Here is a 20,912-nt window from a genome sequence, read left to right as displayed (position 1 = left end):
GTGCCCAGAGAGCCGCCGCCACCCCCAGGTTATGTCCCCGCCTGCCCGGGTGGGACCGCACAGACCCTCCCCGGCTTTCCCACCCCGGCCCTGCCGCTGTTCCCGAGGCTCCCCCCCGTTTTTCCCAGTGAGTTTTTCCCAGAGAAATTTTTCCCAGTGGGTTTCCCCCGCCTTCCCCTCCAGCATGGAGTTCGCCGAGCTGATCAAGACCCCCCGAGCCGATAACGTGGCGCTGCACCGCCCGTTCCACCCGGCCGTGGAGGGGACGCTGTGTCTGACCGGCCACCACCTCATCTTCTCGTCCCGGCGGCACGACAACGCCGAGGAGCTGTGGCTGCTGCACTCCAACATCGACTCTATCGAGAAAAGGTGATGCTCCCCTTTCTCCCTGCCTGCCCATCCCTAATGCCTTGCCTCGGGGTTGGGAAGCAGTTGGAAAGGCTGGCTGGCACCTCAGCTGTCCCAAATCCAGGCGTGGGGAGCAGGAAGGATGCTCTGGGCATGGACGTTGCCTTAAGCTGTGCCACGGGAGGCTCGGGTTGGGCATCAGGAGGAATTTCTGCACAGAAAGGGCGATGAAGCATCGGAATGCCAGGGAGGTTTGGAGTGCCTACCCCTGGAGGTGTCCAGGGAAGGACTGGAGGTGGCACTCAGAGCTCTGGGCTGGGGACAAGGTGGGGTCGGGCACAGCTCGGACTCAGTGATCCTTTTCCAACCTCAGTGATTCTCTCAGCGCCCAGGGCAGGGTTCTGCTTTTGTTTGGATGTTCATGTTTGATGTTGCATCTGAAAGGTTGAATTTTTGCCACAGAGTCAGAGCCTTTTCACCCCTTTTGCTCTGTGTTCGTTGTTCAGTGGGTTCATCTGCCCCTGCAGCCCTTTATAAACGGTGCAGCTGCCTGCTGTGCAGAGAGATGGAAATCAGAGCACTGCTGCAGGGGTTTGCTTTGTGTCACCGACCAAAACTGCTGGCACAAGTGGTCTCTGGACTTGCTCAGCTCCAAATCAGTCTCCTGCTGCTTGACAGCATCGTCCCTCCCTTCTGCAGCTGCTTATGGGATCAATAACCCTGTAACAATGTGCTTTTTGTGGTAAAGCTGAGTCCTAGCTGCAGAGCTCCATATTTTTTCTTGCCCATCCTCTTTTTATTACAGAGACTTCAGAGATTTATCCTTTTCCCCCTCATTTGTGCCTTACCTGTACCATTGTCCCTCATCAAGGTCTGCCCCACCTCACCTGGTCATTGTCTTCTGCTCCCTCCCCTTGGTCCTTTTTTCAGCTTGATGGTAATACTTCATTTTTGTATTAATTACAAAATCCTTCCTCTGTTTTTAATGCCTGCTAAGGAAATCTGGTAGAACAGAATCCCTTTCTGCCAGCAAGACTGGAACATTCAGGCAGCAGAAATTAAAAAAAATAGAGTCTGGAATGGGGGAGTTGCTGGGTGCTGATTAAGTTTGTTCCTGATTTCCCTGAGTGTTTCTGAGAGAGGAAAGGAGCCGAGGGGTGGAAACTCCAGGGAATTTCTTCCCATGCTCAGTCCTCAGAGTGGTTTGGCCTCACCCCTGTTACTCCTTGTACTAAACCAGCCATAACCCCATTTTGAAAATTAATATTTACAAGCCTTTCTTTCTGTTTTAAATTTTTTTTAATGAGTTTAGCAGCAGTTCTGGTGTAAGTTAATCCCAAATAATCAAGGAACATGGAGCTCTGAGGAGGGAGTAGTGCACTGCTGGCTCAGGATGTGCTTTACAACAGCTTTACTCTGTGTGCAGATACTCTCAGCCCTTATTTGCCAGAGCAGACCCTGAAAGTTGTTTTGTGTGAGTGTAACTGCAGTGAAACTTGGCATGTAAAGGGATAACAGGAATTTCTCCATGCTGGAGAGAATAACAAGACCCCCAAATCAATGTAGATTTTAGGAAGATCCAGTTTGGTGCTGCTTCAGGTTCTTAGTGCACAACGTTGTGCCAGGTGCAGAAAATCTCTTGTCCCATTTAATTCTATGAAGGTTTTTTATACAAAGTGGTGTTTTCCCTAAGTATCAGAGGATCAAACTCTGCTCCTTGAACTTTTGTAGCTCTTTAAGTGACTGAAATATGGCTGATGAGGGCTCTGAGCTGCTTTGTGAACAGAGACTTTTCTGGGGGATAAGACCTTCACTGCCCTGAGGTCTCCAGAGCAAATCGTGGCACTGCAGGTGTCAGACACCAAACTTTCCTGTTAAATCATAAATCCCAGAAGGGTTTGGGTTGGAAGGGACCTTAAAGCTCATCTCATTCCATGAGTAGGGACACCTTCCACTATCCCAGAGTGCTCCAAGCCCCGTCCAACCTGGCCTTGAGTACTTCCAGGGCTGGAGCAGCCAAAGCTTCTCTGGGCACCCTGTGCCAGGGCCTGCCCACCCTCCCACTGGTGTAATATTTGTCATGTAATACCTCCACTCCCTGCCACAGCCAAAGGATGGAATAAACGGACATAAAACCAAACTTGCAAATGGCAAATAATGAGTTTTAATAATGTGATTTATGATTTAACAGGTTCGTTTCTTTATTTTCTTGTAAGGTGCTGCTGCAGGCAAACTGCCACTAATGGGATTTTGCCTTGTAGAAAGAGCTGTGGCACTTCTCTTGCCTTAGAGGATCCTGTTTTTATGGGACTCACTTCCTGTCTTGCTGTAGGTTCGTGGGCTCCTTGGGCACCATCATCATAAAATGCAAAGATCTGAGGATTATCCAGCTGGACATCCCAGGGATGGAGGAGTGTCTGAACATCGCCAGCTCCATCGAGGTGAGGAGTTACCATCAGTCAGAAAACCTGCAGGTCTTGAGCTCACCTCAGCCTTAACAGCTTTTTTTTTTCCAGTTAGGAAGGTTTTCATTCATGTTTTGGAAGGCAAAGGAGAATCTGGAATATTTCACAGGGGGTTGTGGGGTATTTCCCAGAGGTTTTGGACTCCCCATCCCTGGAAGTGTCCAAGGCCAGGTTGGACAGGGCTTGGAGCACCTTGGGATAGTGGAAGGTGTCCCTGCCCATGGCAGGGGGTGGAATGGGATGAGCTTTAAGGTCCCTTCCAACTCCCACCTGTGATTCCATGATTTCTCTTGCCCACACAGGCGCTTTCCACCCTGGATTCAGTCACCCTCATGTATCCGTTCTTCTACCGGCCCATGTTTGAGGTCCTGGAAGATGGATGGTCCTCTTTTCTGCTGGAACAAGAGTTTGAGCTCCTCAGTTCAATGGTGAGTGGGATTTGAGGGATTTGCCCAGGCACTCAGATATTCTGTGAACTCTTTCACCCAGCAGTGGCTGGACTGGAAATCCTGGATGGTTAAAAATCCATCTGGTGCCTGGGTGAGAAGTGAGCCTTGTTGAAATATTCCCTCTGTAACATCAGACCTTTGTTTGCTGTTTCACCTTGTACTAGTGGGGGTTTGAGGCCTTTCTCAGGAAATCACAAAGGTAGGAAATGTTTTTGGCCTTTGGGGATGGTTCTCTAATTGGAAGAACAAATTGAAATCCTTTGGCCTGGCTTTGTTGTACTTAACTTTGATCTGGAGTGGAGTGAGATGAATCTTTGTCAAACCCTTCTTTGAAATGACATTGGTTTTAAAAAATTGCTCTTTAGGAGGATGACAATGAAGATGCCCAGTTTGAAGCACTTTTTCCTTTAGTTGATGCTGGGGAAATATTGAGGAGGTTCAAAAAGCAGGAAACTTCCAGTCCTCTTTCTCCAGGTGCTCTTGAGTACATTGATATTGTTTTGGTACCTGAAGGGCAGCAATTCTTGTGGCATTGCCTGTTGTGTCTCTTCTTCAAATTTCCTTTTAGGATGGCTGGATTTGGTAGAGTGGGAACTGTCTTGGGTGCAGGAACCTGGTTTAATAATTCCTTAGATTTGCATCTCTGTGTTCCAGGCCTTTGTTTCACATCCACTCTGTGCTCTTGCTCCATCAGCTCAGGTTTCTGAGCCCACAGCCATTAGTGCAGCATCCAAGAACATTGATTTTTTTTTTGTTTTAATTTGCTTTTATCTGCAGCCCAGCTTGTCTGCAGCCTGTATCACTTCCTGGCTATGAGCAATAACTGAATAATGTGATCAGCTTGACCAAATTCAGTTGATGAAATCACCAGAAAATTAAAGGGGTTCAGAGGCCTTGCTATTTCTGTCTCATGATTAAAGCACTCTCATGTGTCTTATCTTCCTCTGTCTTCCAGAGACAGACCAACTGTCTGTTATCATATCCAGCACATGGATCCATTGATGTGCTGCTTTCTTCCTTATTTTTCAGGGATTTAAGACTGCATTTGTCAATCTCTTGCCTTTCTGAACATACTCTCCTTTGTAAGAATTACATTTAAAAACCTCATTGCCTTTTAGCACCACGTTCCCAGGGCAATCATTCATTCCTTTAAAATCTCCACATCTGGCAGCTGTTGAGTTATTCTTGGCTTTTCACCCAAAACCTCACATTTTGAACAAAATGGTGTCAAAAGCCACCTTCCAATGATTTACATCTGCTGAACAACAGATGAATGTCTTGTTGACCAAATAAGTCTTGTTCTGTAATGACACTGCCTTGTGTGACAGGCTGGAACAAGGAAATGGCTGATTTAAATCTTTCTCCCAGAAGTCAAATGAGTAGAATTCCAAAGGTTCCTGCCTCTGCTAAATCATCCATCTGGATCTGTACCCTCCCCAACAGGGTAACAAGTCAAAAACTGGACTTCACCCACCCTACAGCTCTAGTACTGTGTTAAGTCCACATTTATCTGCTACAGGAGAGTTGTTTTCAGACATGGACACACTCTCTAATGGCAAAGTGAAGTGTAAAAGTTAATATTTATTTTTAAAAGTTCGTCAGTACATTAAATATTTAGATGATATAATATGTAATTTGTATTCTTCACTGCACAGTGAGGGGCTGAGTGGAATTCAGAGTATGTGCAGGGGGTTCGTATTTTCTCTGAGCAGTCAGAGGAGAGCCAAGGGGTTTCTCTTCTGCCAAATTCCACAACTGCAGGACACTGCAAACTAACTCTGGAAATTCATTATCCTAAAATGAAGTGGAGAGGCCATGAGAAGTTTGTACACTGGCAGTGTAATTAACAAAAAGGTATTTTGTTGCCAAGAAAATCACTTACTTCATTCTCCTTTTCTTTCCCCCTTTATTCCTTTTTCTTTCATGTTTTCTTTCCCCCCTTTTTCTCTTGTTTTCTTTCCCCTGCCTTTTTTCTTTCCCCCCTTTTTCTCATTTTCTTTCCCCCGCCTTTTTTCTTTCCCCCCTTTTTCTCTTGTTTTCTTTCCCCCGCCTTTTTTCTTTCCCCCCTTTTTCTCTCCCTGTCTTTTTCTCTCTTTTCTTTCCTTCCCCCTCCCCCTTTTTCTCTGTTTTCTTCCCCTTTTTAGCAGGAAAGATCTCAGGGTTCTGAACAATTCAGTTGTGCTTCATCTTTGTATTGGAGCTTCTTTTAAAAAGCAGAACTTTCTGTGTTTGGGCTCAGGTTACAGTGGTACTTGTGAACCATATTTTGCTCTTTCCAGACAAGCATCAACTTTTACATCTGTTCTGTTGCTGTCCATGCCCAATCTGATCCCAGCAGGTCTTGTTCCTTGGGAATGGCCTCTGGCATTGCTGCTTTGCAGGATCTCCCAAGGTCCACGCTGGGTTCTTGACTTTTTTTTGAGGCCTGTTGGCAGAGCTTGACTTGTGTCCCAATGTTTTGTGGAAAACAACAAACAATCTCCTGGCAATTACAAGTTTTAGGAGGAAGGATAGCTTGGGCATTTGGGAATCAATCTCTCCATAAACTAGTATCAGGACAAGAAAAGTAGAAATCTAAGAGTTGATCCTGTCCTGGGTTTAAGAATCACTCCTTTCTTTGTTCTTTGGAGTTTTCTCCCTTTTTGCTCAGCCCTCATCCTTTTGCTGCTTCTATCCTTAGCTTTTTTTGATTCCTAGAAGCTCAGGTGTCTTGCTGGGAGGATTCAAGGTTCACTTTGCACTCCCTGAGTTTCACACAGCACAATTACCTGGTGATAGCTGAAGGTGAGGTCCCCCTTCATCCCTTTCCCTGCAGTCCTTCTGCTTCCTCTGCTGCTGCCTCCCTCTTCCAATTACCTGTGGCCCTTTTTGCTTCCAAATTCCAGCCAGGCCTAAGCTAAAGAGAGTTGATTGGGGCAGTCTGGAGCTCTCACTGCAGAGGTTAACGGGATCTCTGCAGCAGGAGCTGTTGGAGGGAAGACAAATGGTGCCAAGTGCTGCCAGGCTCCTCCTCCTTCCCATGGAAATGACACCGGGATGACATAATGGGATCATCTGTCTCTGGTGTAAACGGGGAGGAGAGCAGATTGTGGGCAGGGTTAAATTACCACAGTGGGAGATGAATCAGGTGCTGCTCTTCCATTCCTTTCCATACCCGTGGTGCCTGTGACAGCCAGTCTCAAACATTCCACAGAGTTCTGGTTTTGCCTTCTCCCATCGTGTGGCAGTGAGGCTTTTATCAGTTTGGTATTCCAGATCCATGCATATTTTTTCATGGTAATCAAATTGCACAACATCCTATGTAAATTAACATAGACACCCCAAAAGTCCTATTAAAATCCCATTGTTGGTGCATTAAAAGCTGGAGCTGTGACCAGCCACATCCCTTTTGTGACCCAGAACCTTTCATCTCTGCTCATAACACGATGGCCAGAGGCAATTTGACTTGGCATCTGGGACAAGCTCTGCTTTTTATAAAATGGAGCTGTTCAGAGGAGCTGTTTGGAGGCTAATGAATAATGAAATAAGGTTGTGGCAGGGATGGTGCAAAACTGTCCAGCTGGGTTCATGCACAAAGGCAGCAATTGCTGCTATTGATGCTGGTATTTATTTTTTTCCCAGCATCTTTCTTAGGCTGCCACCAAAAAGGACAGTTTTCCTGTCTCCTAGGCCACACATCCCATGCCTTGGAGCTGCTGCTGATGAAACAGTGTTGTGAGTCAGATCACCTTGTTCAGCAGATGGAAAGGCTTCATTGCCAGAAAACATTCCTGAATTGATCCCAGTTTTCCACTGGACCAGTGAGCCAGTCATGTGGGTTTATATAAGCAGGTAGCAATCAGGAGTGTGGCAAGATATAGTAAGGATCTGGAAGAAAGGAATTCTGATCAGAGATGTGCAATTCATGCAAATTCAACCAACAGACTTGAGCTGATGTAGGTTTTATGTGTTTTGTCACGGCCTAGTTTGGCTGCTGTGCTCTTCTCTCACTTTGTCCTAGCTGCCTTATCCCTCTGCCTTTTTGTCTGCCTCAAACTTTGTTTGAACTCAGATGAGCAGAGGTTTGATGGATCTCTCTGGGGTCTCTCCCTGCTGCAGAATCTCCACGTTGACCTTTTTCCCTGAGCTGGAGCCAAGGCTTGTGTGTGACCCTGGGTATCAGGTAGCTGGAATTCTCATGCCAAGTGCCTGTGAGGTGTCACATTCAGCCCTTCTTTCCCAAGGCTTTGGCTGTTGGAAGCTGGAGAAGTTACGTAGCAGGAGCTCATGATGAGCCCTCGGTGCTTGGCTGCTGGGCTGCTTCCAGAAGGTGCTTTTGGAGCAAGAGCTGCAGCTGAGCCCACAGAAAAGAACCAAGCTGGAGATGTTTAAATTGAAATTTTAACCTCAAAGCAGCTTCAGCATCTGGAGTTGGTGGAAATTCTTGCCTTTCTGGGCCATCTTTGTCTTGCGAACTCTTCTTTCAGTACAGGTGGAAGGTTGGGCCCATATTCCCTGTACCTAAACGAACTTGTTGTGAGAATACATTTCTCTGTGGGGTTTCCCCTTGCTGTCTGCTGTGCCTGTGAAATAATTTAAAGCCACAATCACCCATTTCTGCCCACGTGGGCTTATTTTGTGCAGTTAGAGGATGTGGATAAACCAGAGGGGGAACTGTTGTTCAAGACCCAGAGGCACCTGATCATTGTTCCATTGCTTACAAGCTTTATCTGCACTCTGAGGAATGAGCTTCTGGGAGCTGCTGCAAGGAGATGATTGCAGGGAGCACCAAGGGATGTGCTGGAAAACTTAATGGGTCAACAGCCCTGTAAATGGATGCTTAAAGGACAATTTGTGGTGCAAATGGAACAGATCACAAATGTGACTCCGTGTGTGCTTTATCCTGTGCATGGAAGTCTTTCTTCCCTGTTACCTCTCCCATACAACAAGTTTTCTGACACAAAGCTGTGTTCTGGTGTTTTTCAGACCAATGAATGGCGTCTGAGCTGTGTCAACAAGGAATTCTCTGTGTGTCCCTCCTACCCTCCAGTTGTCATTGTCCCCAAATGCATCGATGACGAAGCGCTCCGCAAAGTTGCCCTGTTCCGCCATGGCGGCCGCTTCCCAGTGCTAAGCTACTACCACAAGAAAAATGGGATGGTGAGCTGGGCTTGAGGGGTGGTTGTGCCTGAAGGAGGTGTGGGAATCTGTTTTATGCTCTGGAATTAACAGAGCTCCTGGTTTATTTTCCAACTTCCTCAGTGAAGCTGGGTCTGGGTGATGGAGTGAGTAATCTCCATCCTAGAAATAGCCCTTAATCTGCTTGTTTGGGAATGTCATGGCAGGAGCTTGCTTACAGCGCTAAGAGCAAGATGGGGCCTGTAAAGCCACTGCTGGCACCCTGACTGGCTGTGCCTGCCAAGAGTTTTCATGGAAAGGATGGCAGGAGCCACATTGTCCTGTCTGTGAGTGGTGGGTCCTCGTCACAGCCGTGGTGACAGCAGAGCCAGCGCTGCTTCTGCTGTGTGACTGTGCAGGGAGGAGCAGGGCAATCTGTTCTCTGAGCCTGGCAGGGTAACTCGGTTCAGGAGTAACAAAGTCTTGGTCTTGCACAGACTTCCTGACAAGCCAGAATCTAATGGAGTGACTGATACGTTGTAATTAAGAAATGCACTGTATGAGACTGTTGGGTAATTGTGTCTCTTGCCGATGTAACCAGTTCTGAGGGTGCTGGGATGGCCAACCTGCAGCTTTTAAACTTGATACAGTCTCCTCAAATGCTTTAATGCCTTCTCCTGTGACCAAGATTCGTAAGCCTTGAATTTGAACTGTGTAGTCTGACTCAGAAGTACCTTGGGGTTTTCTTTGCTTTGCTTTAGAAGCAGCCAACCACCTACTCCGTATCGGTTGTGCTTTTTGCTTTTTCTCAGCTCAACAGAAAACCATCAAAGGAAGATTTTTCCTCGATTATCTCTCCAAACTGTGCATGTTTCAGGTGTGAGGAGTACAACAGTATTTGGCTCGGAGTGTTGGAGTTGTGACAGTAAAGCTGTCACTCTCATTGCCCTCCTGCCTCTGAGTTCTCAGCTGTAGCTGGGGTTGCTGACTGGCTACCCTCACATTTTAGTTACGATTTGAGCTGCTGGGGTGCTTCTGAATTGAAAGGCATTTACTAAAGAGAAATCTCAGCTCATCAGTCTGTGGACTTGAGGTTTATTAATCCATCCATGGGTTAAAAATGTCACCTTTAACTCACGAACAATTCAAGCGTTTTAAGAACAGAGTTGGGAAGGGACTTTGAAAATTACATTCCTGAAAGAGTTGTTTTCATAGAATCACTGGATGGTTTTGGTTGGAAGTATCCTTAGAGGCCATCTAGTTCCAATTCCCTGCAGTGGGCAAGGATGCCTCTTACTGGATCAGGCTGTTCATGGCCCCATCAAACCAGGCCTTGAACACTTCCAGGGATTTATAACACTTCCAGGGTTTATTTTTTTTCAGCAGGAAGGCAGCTCGGTAGTTCACAGAGATGGTAGTTGAGGCATAACTGAAGGGATACAGCCTCTAAGATGATGCCTGGAATTTAAAACTTGCCCAGCCAAATGATTGCTGGATTCAAGGATTTCTGGTTCATTTTTAAATACCTTCAGTCCTTGCGAGAGATCGAACTTAAAGCAACCGAAGTATTCAGGGCAAGGCTTGATGCTCAAGTGCATGGTGCCTTTCAGTCAGAATTCTCTCCACTTCCAGTGCCTCACTGATGGTTTTGTGTCTCCCCAGGCGATGCTGAGGAGCAGCCAGCCCCTGACGGGCACCAACGGGCGGCGCTGCAAGGAGGACGAGAAGCTGATTAATGCCACGCTCCGCTCGGGCAGGCGCGGCTTCGTCATCGACACCCGGCCTTTGAATGTTGCCCAGCAGGCCAGGGCCAAGGGAGGGGGCTTTGAACAAGAAGTCCACTACCCCCAGTGGAGGAGAATTCACAAATATATTGAGAGGTGGGTGAAATCAGGCTCTCCCCTGAGCTGGGCTGTGTCAGGTCGCACTGGCAGAGCAGTGATACCTCCACAAAGTCCTTTCTCTTTTAAGAAGAGTTGTGTATTCTGCTTCCTGGCAACAGGGTTGTGTTCCTTCTATGGCAAAACCAGGGTATGTGGATGATAAGGGGATTTTTGGTTTGGTTCCTTGTTCTGGGCAACCTGCTGCAGGTGTCAGCCATCAGGCATCATCCCCGTGCTGTTCCTTTTCCTGACCATCTTTAGCCACACTCCAGCCTTCCTGTGTTCCCCTTTGCACAGGAAGGAGCAGGTACCTTGCCAGAAAACTTCTGCAGGGGAGGATTTATTCTGTGGCTGTCACACTCCTCTTGTCCAGAGGATTTGGCCAGAGAAGCTGTGGCTGCCTCATCCCTGGAAGTGCTCAAGGCCAGGTTGGACAGGGCTTGGAGCAACCTGGGATAGTGGAAGGTGTCCCTGCCCATGGCAGGGGGTGGAACGGGATGAGCTTTAAAGTCCTTTCCAACCCAAATCATTCCATGATTCTGTGGTCCAGTACTTTTCACTGGACATCTAATATGCTTCAGTCATTTGCAGACAAGTTACTGAATCAAACAGACTAAAAGTCTTGCCTTGTTCAACTTCCCTTAAGCCTTAATTTTGGGGAATCCTTCTGCACAGACATGCAGTAATATTACTGGAGCTGTGGGCCAGCTCTTGAGGAGTTCAATAAGGAATTTCCTGGCAAATACTTGAAGTGTTTAGTTTGGCTTCTAAAGATTTTATGTGAACTTAAATTTGTTGCTGATTATTTACAGCATCAGAGAGAGGAGAATGAATAAACACAATATACAAACCCTAAATAATCCATGTCCTCGTTCCTATGCTACTCCTTGTGCTTTCAACAATATTTTCCTTTCCCCAAAGGTTTAATATCCTGCAGGAGAGCTTCATCAAGCTGGTGGAAGCTTGCAATGACCAGTCACACAACATGGACCGCTGGCTCAGTAAACTGGAAGCTTCCAACTGGCTCACTCACATCAAGGAGCTGCTGACTGCAGCTTGTCTGGCTGCTCAGTGCATTGACAGGTAAATCTCCTGCAGAAAGTCTTGGGTTGCTCATTCACTGGTTACAGATTGCTCATTAAATACCTCTGGCAGCATCAATAACTGCCTGCCGTGATCTGGTTCACTTGTACCCATGGAAGAGTCTGTTTCCTCATGGTGAAGGAATGTTCCTCCAATAAATCAGGAAGAGGGAGGAAACCTCAACTAAGGAAAGGTTTTGGATCGTGTGGTTAAGGTATATTTCTGTGTCTGTTGCAGCCAAGCTAATTTAGAGAGTTTTATTGAAGGTTTGGGTTAAAATGGGCCCATCTGAAATGGTGTTTGATGGCCTGGAAAAGGGGACACAGAGTTGTTGTTTTCTTTCTTTAAGAAGTCTTTTTTTTTTTTTTTTTTCTTTTCAGCTGCAAATTTCCAATACCACACCTCACTTCCAGAGGTTAAAACAATGTCATCTCCTTGTTTTCCCCAGAAACTGGTCCAGTGCTTTTACCCTCTTGTATTTTTATCCCCACATCCCTTTCCAAGCAATCCTGCTCATCCCTTCTAAGTGCTTGTGACCTCTTTTAACCTGACATCTCTTTCACAAATGCTGCTGACTCAGCTGACTCGTGTTCAGACCTCAGGCTGCAGAGGCAGTGCTTGCTGTCAGGTGCCAGGGTTTGTAAGGCCAGATGCAGCAATCTACATGGGTTTTATCTGTGGCTCTGGGTGGGAAAAGCCCATCCCAAAATTCAGGGAAAACCTGCCTTTTTATAGGAGCTGGGGAATATGTTCTGCAGGCACACGAGCAGCTGAAATGCAGTCTCAGTGGTGAAACAGCAGTGCTGCATTAAAATGGGAGCTCTGTGCTTTTTGAAAGCTCTGACAGTGCTGCTTTCATTACTGCCTGTGCCAGGAAAGGATTGCTCTGGATCAATAGTTTTATCTGGAATTCTTTCCTGCAAGCGTGTAATGGGAAAGATCAGTGATGAAATCCTTCTGGCTTGTTGGGACACTGGCTGATTTCATCATTTTTAACCTCAGCTTTGCTTTTTCTGTTTACCTGGAGCCATGGCAGGGCAGTGCCAGGTGCCTGACCTGCCTCACTCTGAGCCTGGAGGTCAGAGCTGGGCTGGCAAGGAGAGTTCTGTTGTATTTTCCATGGGGAGGGAATGGCTGGGACAGATCTTTCATCATCTTAAGGGCCTGAAAGATGAAAGGGGAAAATAGTGTTAGAAAATTAGTGTAGGGAGGGAAGGTTTTGATTAAAGATTAGGGAGAAACTCTGTATTATAACAGTGGGGAGGCCCTGGCACAGGTTGCCCAGAGAAGCTGTGGCTGGCCCCGGGCTCCTGGAAGTGTCCAAGGCCAGGCTGGACAGGGCTTGGAGCAACCTGGGCTAGTGGAAGGTGTCCCTGCCCACGGCAGGGGGTGGAATGGGATGAGTTGCACTTCCAAGCTGTAACTCAAAGGGTGCCAATCCCAAAGAGTGAGACCCACAAAGGAGATCTCACCGTGCACCTTCTGTCAGTGTGGGAAAGGGTCTGGATTTCCAGCTTGCTCAGCAACTGAGCCTTAAGTGATGCAGAGCTCAAGTTACTGTTGGGGAGTATCCAGGTGAGATCCATGTGGGATCCATGTGGGATGGGGCTGCAGTGGTGGTAAAGAGCCAGCAAAACCTCACCACTGTCAACACTGGTGTCCATGGGATGTAATGGCATCCACTGGGATGGGTTCTGCTCATTCACACTCTTATCCCTTCCCACCTTTTTGTTTCCCAGGGAAGGTGCTTCAGTGCTAGTCCATGGCAGCGAAGGAACTGATTCCACGCTCCAGGTCACTTCCCTGGCACAGATCATCCTGGATCCAAGGTGCAGGACCATCCGTGGCTTCGAGGCTCTTGTAGTGAGGGAGTGGCTGCAGGTAAGAAATACCCTGGACAGAACAACAGCTTGTTCCAGAGACACTGGGGTTGGGAAATAGCCTGAGGGGCAGCCAACAGGTTGGGCCTTGTTGCAGCCCTGCTGAGTGTGAGTGTCCTTTGTCCTAAAGAGCAGCATCATTACCTGAGTCATTTGTCCTTCTGGTGCTCCTGGGGCCTCTGCCTCTCATGGCAGGTTTTTTGATTTTGGGGCACTGCCTGTTTTGTGGGCTCAGGGGGAACATCTATTATCAAGAATGGTTTGGGTTGGAAGGGACCTTAAAGCTCCTCTTGTTCCAACCCCCTGCCATGGGCTGGGACACCTTCCACTAGACCAGGTTTTGTCTTTTCCATCTCATTAGATAAAACTGTTCAGTCTAAACCACAAAACCTGAGTTGTGCTGTTTGTACCTTTGCAGTCTGGTCCTCCAGTGCACCCACCCCAGCTTGTTCCTGCTCACATTCTCTGATCAAACACAGCCTGAGAAAGGCAGGGAAAATGGTCACAGAGTCACAGAACCATTTCAGCTGGAAAATACCTTCCAGGCTGTCAAGTCCAACAGCACTGCCAAGGCTACCACCGACCCATGTCCCCAAGTGCCACATCCACGTGGCTTTTAAATCCCTCCAGGGATGGGGACTCCACCACTGCAGCTGTGCCAGGGCTGGGCAGCCCTTTCTATGAAGAAATTCTTTCTAACATCCAATTTAAACCCCCACTGGTGCAACTTGAGGCCATTTCCTCTCATCCTGTCCCTGTTCCCTGGGAGCAGAGCCCGCCCTGCCCCTGGATGCCCCCTCCTGTCAGGGAGAGCCAGAAGATCCCCCCTGAGCCTCCTTTTCTCCAGACTGAGCCCCTTTCCCAGCTCCCTCAGCCCCTCCTGGGACTCCAGCCCCTTCCCCAGCTTCCTTCCTTTCTCTGGACATGCTCCAGCCCCTCAGTGTCCTTCTTCTTTTAGGAGGGGCCCAAAACTGAATCCCAGAATTGAGGTGCCCCAGCAGTGCCAGCAGAGGGATAATGGTTTCTAACAGCTTGTTCTGGCTGCCTGAGCAGCTGCATGGACAGAACTCACACTGAAGTGTTTTTTTCCATGCGTCCTCACATCCCATTCCTCTGTGTGTGTTGCTCTCCCTGATTCCCACCAGGCTGGCCACCCTTTCCAGCAGCGCTGTGCCCAGTCAGCCTATTCCAACAGCAAACAGAAGTGGGAGGCCCCGGTGTTCCTGCTCTTTCTGGAATGTGTGTGGCAGATCCATCGGCAGTTCCCCTGCTCCTTCGAGTTCAACGAGCAGTTCCTCATCATGCTGTTTGAACACGCCTACGCTTCCCAGTTTGGGACTTTCCTGGGAAACAATGAAAATGAAAGGTTGGTGAGGACGCTTGACTTGAATCCTTTAAATGTTGGGCTGACTTGGACTAAAAGTCACGGAATCAAGGAATGATTTGGGTTGGAAGAAGCCTTAAAGATCATCTCGTTCCAACTGTCTGCTGTGGGCAGGGACACCTTGCATTATCCCAGATTGCTCCAAACCCCATCCAGCCTGGCCAAAAATCTCCACCCATCACCAGTTTATTTAGTTTCTCACAAAGAAACTCCTCCATAAAAGAATAACCAGCTGGAGTTTGATGTGAGTCACAGCTGTGGGAAGCAGACTTGTCCATGCAGGCCTGGAGGAGGAGGAGGTCGAGGCAGGCAGAGGCCACAGCTGGGAATTCTGTCCCTCGCCTGTGAGGGAGGAACGTGACTCTGTAGCCTGGTGGTCCTGACACCCCCAGGGGCAGCCCTGAGTGGGGCTGCTGGCTGTAGCAAACAGAGTGAAGGACTGGAGCTTCCCACAGCTGCCAGGGAGGTTAAGACTCCTGTTTTGAGCTTGGCAGTTCTGCCCTCAGGACTCCTGGCTCCAGTAAGCCCATGGCTGATGGTCTGCTGCTGAACTGAGGACCACTGGACAGGAAGGGAAAAACAGAAGTGATACTCCAGAGAAGGAAGGCAATTTAAAGCTTCCTGTAAACCTCTCTGTCCTTAAAGTAATCTGGGCTTAGCAGAGACTCTGCTACCTTCAGAAACCAATAAGCTGAAATTTGGAGGAGTATTGAATGTTACATGTAATAACCTGCCTGTCACATCTGGGCACATCAGCCTGGGAGCACAGACAGGGGTTGAAGTCTGATGTTTATCTTGTGCTGTCTGAAGCACTCGCAGGAGTGGTGAATCTGCTGCCTGGCTGGCAGTTCAATTTGCCAGTGCAGGCAGAATGAGGCTTGCTGCAATCCAAGGCACAGGGATCCCTGTAACTGCTGGAGGTGGGATTGCCCCAGGAAAACAGCAGTGCTTGCTCCATGTGCTCAGTTCCTTGCTGCCACCAGAGGGACCTGTCAGACGTGCCCGTTCCAGCAATGACACTCCTTTTATGTGCTCGAGCGTTCCATTGCCATCCTTCCCTGATGCTGCCCTGCCCCACTTCCAGCTCTACCTTAACACAGGAGCCTGATCCCTTTCCAAACCTGGCACTCAAAGCGTTGTGAGGAGGTGACTGATTCTTCACCTGGACAGCAGGCAGCCAGCTTACAAGTGTTATTTCCCCATCTTTTATTCAAAACTAATTGTAATCAGCCAGGTTGAGTAAATTGCTTTAGGTTTACGCCCTGTGCTACGATGGTGAAGGCATTAACCTGAATTATCTGGGGGAGTAGCACACAGAGAAACTCGTGGCTGTGTGGTTCTGACAAAAGGAGCCTTTACAGATCCAAGTGTATAAAACTGACTTGTTCCTGTGGGTTTCTTAGGGCTAAACTGAAGCTGCCTCAGAAGACCATGTCCCTGTGGTCCTGGGTGAACAGGCCTGAAGAGCTGAGCAGGTTCCAGAACCCTCTTTATGAGGCCAACAGCCTTGTCATCTGGCCCTCCGTGGCCCCACAGAGCCTGCAGCTCTGGGAAGGTGAGCCAGGTTTGCTTTCCCTGTTGCAGCCAGTATCTCTTTTGTGATTATTTGTCAGACTTCATTGCTGCCCATTCTGGAGAATCCATGTGCAGTGAGTTCCCTGCTGCAGGAGCTTTCCCCATCCCATGGGTGCTGAGGAGTTCATGACAGTGACACAAGCAGGCTGCCGTGGCTGGGTGGAGACTGAAAATGGAGTGGTCTGATAAGTACAGGAGGAAAAGAGAATGAACCCCCTTCATTTTCCTTTAATTATCTTGTTTAATAGGATGGTGAACTTGGAGAGGAGGGGGGAAGCTCTTTAGGGGGGAGGGAGAGGGAAGGAAGTGTGAACTGTGTGCACACTGTAAGTCCTCTCTTACTTGAGAGCTGCTGGAATGTGAACAACCTTCATGAATTCCTCCTTGTTTCAAGAAACCCTTGTCACCTGGGTGTCTCTGGGCTTCCAGGTGTCTTCCTGCGGTGGAACAGGCCTTCCAGATTCCTGGAGGAAGCCGAAGAAGAAAGGATCAACATTATCAAGTACAACAAGGAGCTGCAGGCCAAGGTGAACGCGCTGAGGCGGCAGCTGGCGGAGTTGGAGACGGGTGAGGAGATGCAGGAGGAGCCCTGAGCTGGGCTTTGCCTCAGGCCTTTGCTTTCCAGCCCCCTTTACGTCGAGGAAGAAACGTGGAAAGTGCATGTTCTGCTGAGCCCTTGGGTACAGCTGACCCTCCCATTGCTGAGCCCTTCACTCCACAAACCTCCCTGCTTTTTGGGGAGGGGTTTTTGTTTTGTTTACAGAAGACACAGCTGGGCACAATGTCCCCTCTTGGCAGCTTTTCTGTCTCACGATTGGGTACAGTGTCAGCAGGAGCTGGAACTCGTTACCTCCAACTGTGTGGATGACCAGGATGGGCCAAGAGACAGGATGTCTCCAATTTATTTTGGACTTTTTCTGGTTTTGTTGAACACTCACAGGATTCAAATAGAGAGTTCTGTATAGATAAGGTAAAGGCATTTTGTCTGGAAGCACCTTTTCTCTCCTACAGTAGGTAAGGCAGCTTAGTTCTTTAATTTCCTAGGAAAACTAGAAATTGTTAAAATCAAATTACAGGTTCTGCCAGTCTACACAACACTCTCAGTAGCCTTCACGTCTCACACTTGGGGTTTTGTGTTCAGCATTGGCTTGGGGGCAGGAAGTTAAATACCAAACCAGAGCAAGACATTTCAGTGCAATACAGAATTGAAGTAGGGATTCTGCTGCTAATGTTTAAGCCATGACCTTCAGGTGGAATTGTCCCTCGTGGGCAAGGATCTCCTAAGGAATAACAAACTTTTTTTATTCTGCCTGGAAAACAAAAAGGTTTAGTAGTTGGTGGGGGTGTTCAGTTGCAGAACAGGGCTCGGAGCTGTCCTTTAAACCAGAGCCAAGCTGCCTTCTTGGGAATTCCAACCCTCCTGGCTGGGTTTGGACACCTGGCCAGCTTCACAGCATTGCCAGGGTGCAAGAGCAGCACTTCATTCACAGCTCAACAAAACACTTTCGTTGCACCTGATGTGCTTTTCCCTCTTGTGCTCTTATGTCCATGTTGTGAAACCTCAAAAGCAGCAGCTGGAAGTTCAGGTGACCTCACAGATCTGCTGCAGATGAAGGGGCCATCACACTACAAAAAATATTAAGAGTTTAGATGATTTGTAGCTGCTAAAACTGCATAAAGACTTTAGGGATAAGCTTTTTCCCATTTAACTTTGTATTTTGTAGCTTCTCTTTCTGTTTCTGTGGCTTCAATCTGCTTTTTATAAAATCAGAGTTCTCTCTAGTGATTTTTTTTCCTCCTTTAAAAAGACAGGTAGGAGTAGGTCTGAAATACTCAGAGGCATTTTTTTTTAGCTTGATTCCATGGGTAGCTGTACAGGATTGGGAAAAATTGAATTAACAGCAGCACATGTGGCTGGGATTATCCCGAAAAGAGCTTCCTTTTAGCCTGGTTCTGCTGGAACAAGCAGAGCTACAGTAGGTCAGTGGTGTGATCCTTCTGGAAAGTGTTCAGCTTCCAAGTTCATGGAATGAAGCTGCCTTTATTTAAAAGCCACTTCACACCAATTTGTGTGAAAATGCAGGATCTGCAGTTGTACAAGTAGCTGGGGAGGAACCTGCAAAAATCATGTAAGCCACTAAGTATAGCCTAAGAAAATTCTATCATCAAGAAAATGATATAAAATTATGTGATAGTGGTCAAGTGCTACCTTAATACCTCTTCAGTCCTTATTTCCTTAGTTATTTCCTTCTTGCCTAAGCTAAACTTAGCCCTGAAGTCCTTTGGCTTAAAAAGTAACAAGATCCCTTTTAAACCATTGCTTGCTTAAGGCAGAAGAGTGATTTCCCCCTGCTTGCAATGCCAATTTCTTTTTAGGTTTGGAGCCTTGTTGCCTAAATCCAGTCTGACACAGGGAATGCTGCTCAGGGTGGCTGGGAATCTGCTCTGCATGACAGGGGAGGCACAACTGGGCTGTTCCCTCCTCCAAATCCAGAGATTCCTCTGGGTATGTTGCTCATACAAGCCCTTAAAATGATTGTTCACCCGTTGAAACGATGTCTTTGGGATCTGCGCCTGCCTGGGTGGTGTTTCCCTACCCCATTCAGAATTTCTCCATCTGAAATCCATTATCCCCAGCCAGATGGGAAGGATTCAGAAGGCACTATTTTCCCTGTAATAGACTACACATAAAACACTCCTAAAGGTTATGCAATTCCCTAACACAGTAATTATAGATTGAGCTAAATAATAGAGAAGCAGAGAGGGTTTTTTTGGATCTAATTGCCTGGCTGCTCCAGCCTCTCCTGCAAACTGCAGGCATCCGAGGAAATTGGGAAACCAGCTGTGCCAGCCAACAAAAGGCAGCACATTCCCTCTGAGCTGGCATCAATTTCAGCCTCCACTTGTGTTGAATCCGCACCCAAGCGCTGTGTGTGCCTTGGGAGTGTGGATCCCAGCCTTCCTGTGGCAGTTTATTCCACAATTCCGGGGCTGGGCAGCACCTTGTCCCTGCACAGCTTCTGTGGCACAGGCCTGGGAGGGCTGGCAGGAGACGGAGTGGGGATGGGTGGTGGTGTAGGCTCTCCTGGGAGAGGACACGTCCCAGAGCTCTCCTGCCAGGCTGCTCCCATGTTCCCACTGGACTTTCCCATTCCCAGTGCTTCCCAGGCTCCAGACTCACAGCAGAACACTCCCATGCTTTGCTTTGCTGCTTGCCTCTCCCCTATTTAATCACATATTTAATATCACTGATGGGTTTGCTCCTCTCAGAGGGGGATCCCTGCCCCGTGACACCCTTTTTGCAGATTCCCTGTCTCTTCCTGAGCTGTGGCAGTGCCCAGCTCTGGCTCCTCCCTGTGCCACTGCCTTACGCCCTCACTGCCACCCCACTCCTGCTCTTTTGCACACAATTTGTGGTACAAGCTGGACATTGAAAGCCCCATCTCCCAAGTTTTCGGGGCAATCCACAAGGACACTCTGCCATTTACCAAAAAAAAAAAAAAAAAAAAAAAAAAAAAAAAAAAAAAAAAGAAGGGAAAAGGAACTAACTTGCACAGTTTTCATAAGGGAAATACGAAATATGTACCTTCACTATTTTGATTGTATTGATTAACTCTTGAATGTGGCGCTGGTTTTGACGTGCACTTTTGTCCCTGTTGCATAGGATCCAATTTCAAGTTGCACTGTACAGCGTTCTTGGTGTCTCCTGTGCGCTTTGCTAAAGCCTCAGGCAGTGCTGTCGTTGTGTGAGGGGTGAGGTGTCGGCCAGCACTGCCTGTGTTTGTCACAGCAGCACTGTGTGACGTGTGCTGTGTGTCTGTTCACTCCTGCCAGCTCAAGTGACGAGCGCGCTGCTGTCCCAACATCTGGAACTGCTCTTTGGACTTGGCTGCTGCGTCAGTCTTGATTTTTTTCCTGTACACTTTGAAATGGCAGGGCTGGGAGTTGTGTGCTGGTGTTAGGTAATTGCTGTCTGTGTACAGAATCCCAGCTGCTGCGGCGTGGAATTTACTGCAACAAGAAGAAAAAAAAAAAAGTAACAAAGCTGAGGAAAAAGAAGATGATGGCTCAAGGTTCAGCCGTTTGGGGGAGCAAAACAGATACAAAGTGGCTGTAAACTTTGCTGTAGATATGTTGAGCCAATAGTAGATGTGTCTGTTTAAATTAAAACCTTGAAGACTAAAAAGTTCTTTAATTACACTGCTGAATCTTCTTTATTAGCGTGGCCTTCCCTTCCCACAGGAGCGATGTGGGTGGGTGTGACTTGGATGAAGCTTTTGATTGAAGTTTTAGCTCTTTTCAGCTCAATTGTGCTTTATTTTACAGCTGAACAGGCCCTGTGGTGGTAGAAAAGGGGTAAAAGGAGAAGGGTGAGACCCTGAGGCTGGGAGGGGCTTGCAGAGCTCTGCGCTCACAGTTTTGGTCCTTGGACAGCAGCTCTCCACATGATGGATTAACAGTTTGATTATCCAAGGTTTTATACTGGTATTGATCTTTTTACCCTTGTATTGATCTCCCCAAAGGAAGAAGGGCAGGGGTGTTCACAGGGGAGGTGTTTGGAGTGAAGCAAAGAAGGTGGATGCTGATAGGACAAGGGGAAGTGAGTGGTTTTAAACAAAACCAGGAGACCTTTAGATGAGATACTAAGAATAAATTCTTCCCTGTGAGGGTGGGGAGGCCCTGGCACAGGGTGCCCAGAGAAGCTGTGGCTGCCCCTGGATCCCTGGAAGTGTCCAAGGCCAGGCTGG

At 47.8% G+C, this 20,912-nt stretch overlaps 1 protein-coding gene across 1 annotated transcript; it reads left to right on the top strand.

The window, feature by feature from the left end:
• The first annotated feature begins 6 nt into the window (after positions 1 to 6).
• On the top strand, positions 7 to 20,364 carry MTMR9 (myotubularin related protein 9). The gene is made up of 10 exons (XM_008631030.2): positions 7 to 369; positions 2,681 to 2,789; positions 3,116 to 3,241; positions 8,228 to 8,401; positions 10,022 to 10,239; positions 11,164 to 11,325; positions 13,065 to 13,206; positions 14,351 to 14,571; positions 15,993 to 16,144; positions 16,594 to 20,364. Exons 1-10 carry the CDS (start codon positions 32 to 34, stop codon positions 16,755 to 16,757), a joined length of 1,806 nt encoding a protein of 601 aa, XP_008629252.2. The 5' UTR covers positions 7 to 31; the 3' UTR covers positions 16,758 to 20,364.
• Positions 20,365 to 20,912: the final 548 nt, after the last annotated feature.

This window comes from Corvus brachyrhynchos, unplaced genomic scaffold (assembly GCF_000691975.1).
Source record: "Corvus brachyrhynchos isolate BGI_N302 unplaced genomic scaffold, ASM69197v1 scaffold203, whole genome shotgun sequence".
Classification (NCBI taxonomy): Eukaryota; Metazoa; Chordata; class Aves; order Passeriformes; family Corvidae; genus Corvus; species Corvus brachyrhynchos.
Note: the sequence above shows the minus strand (reverse complement) of the source record. Positions and strands in the feature narration are given on the sequence as shown.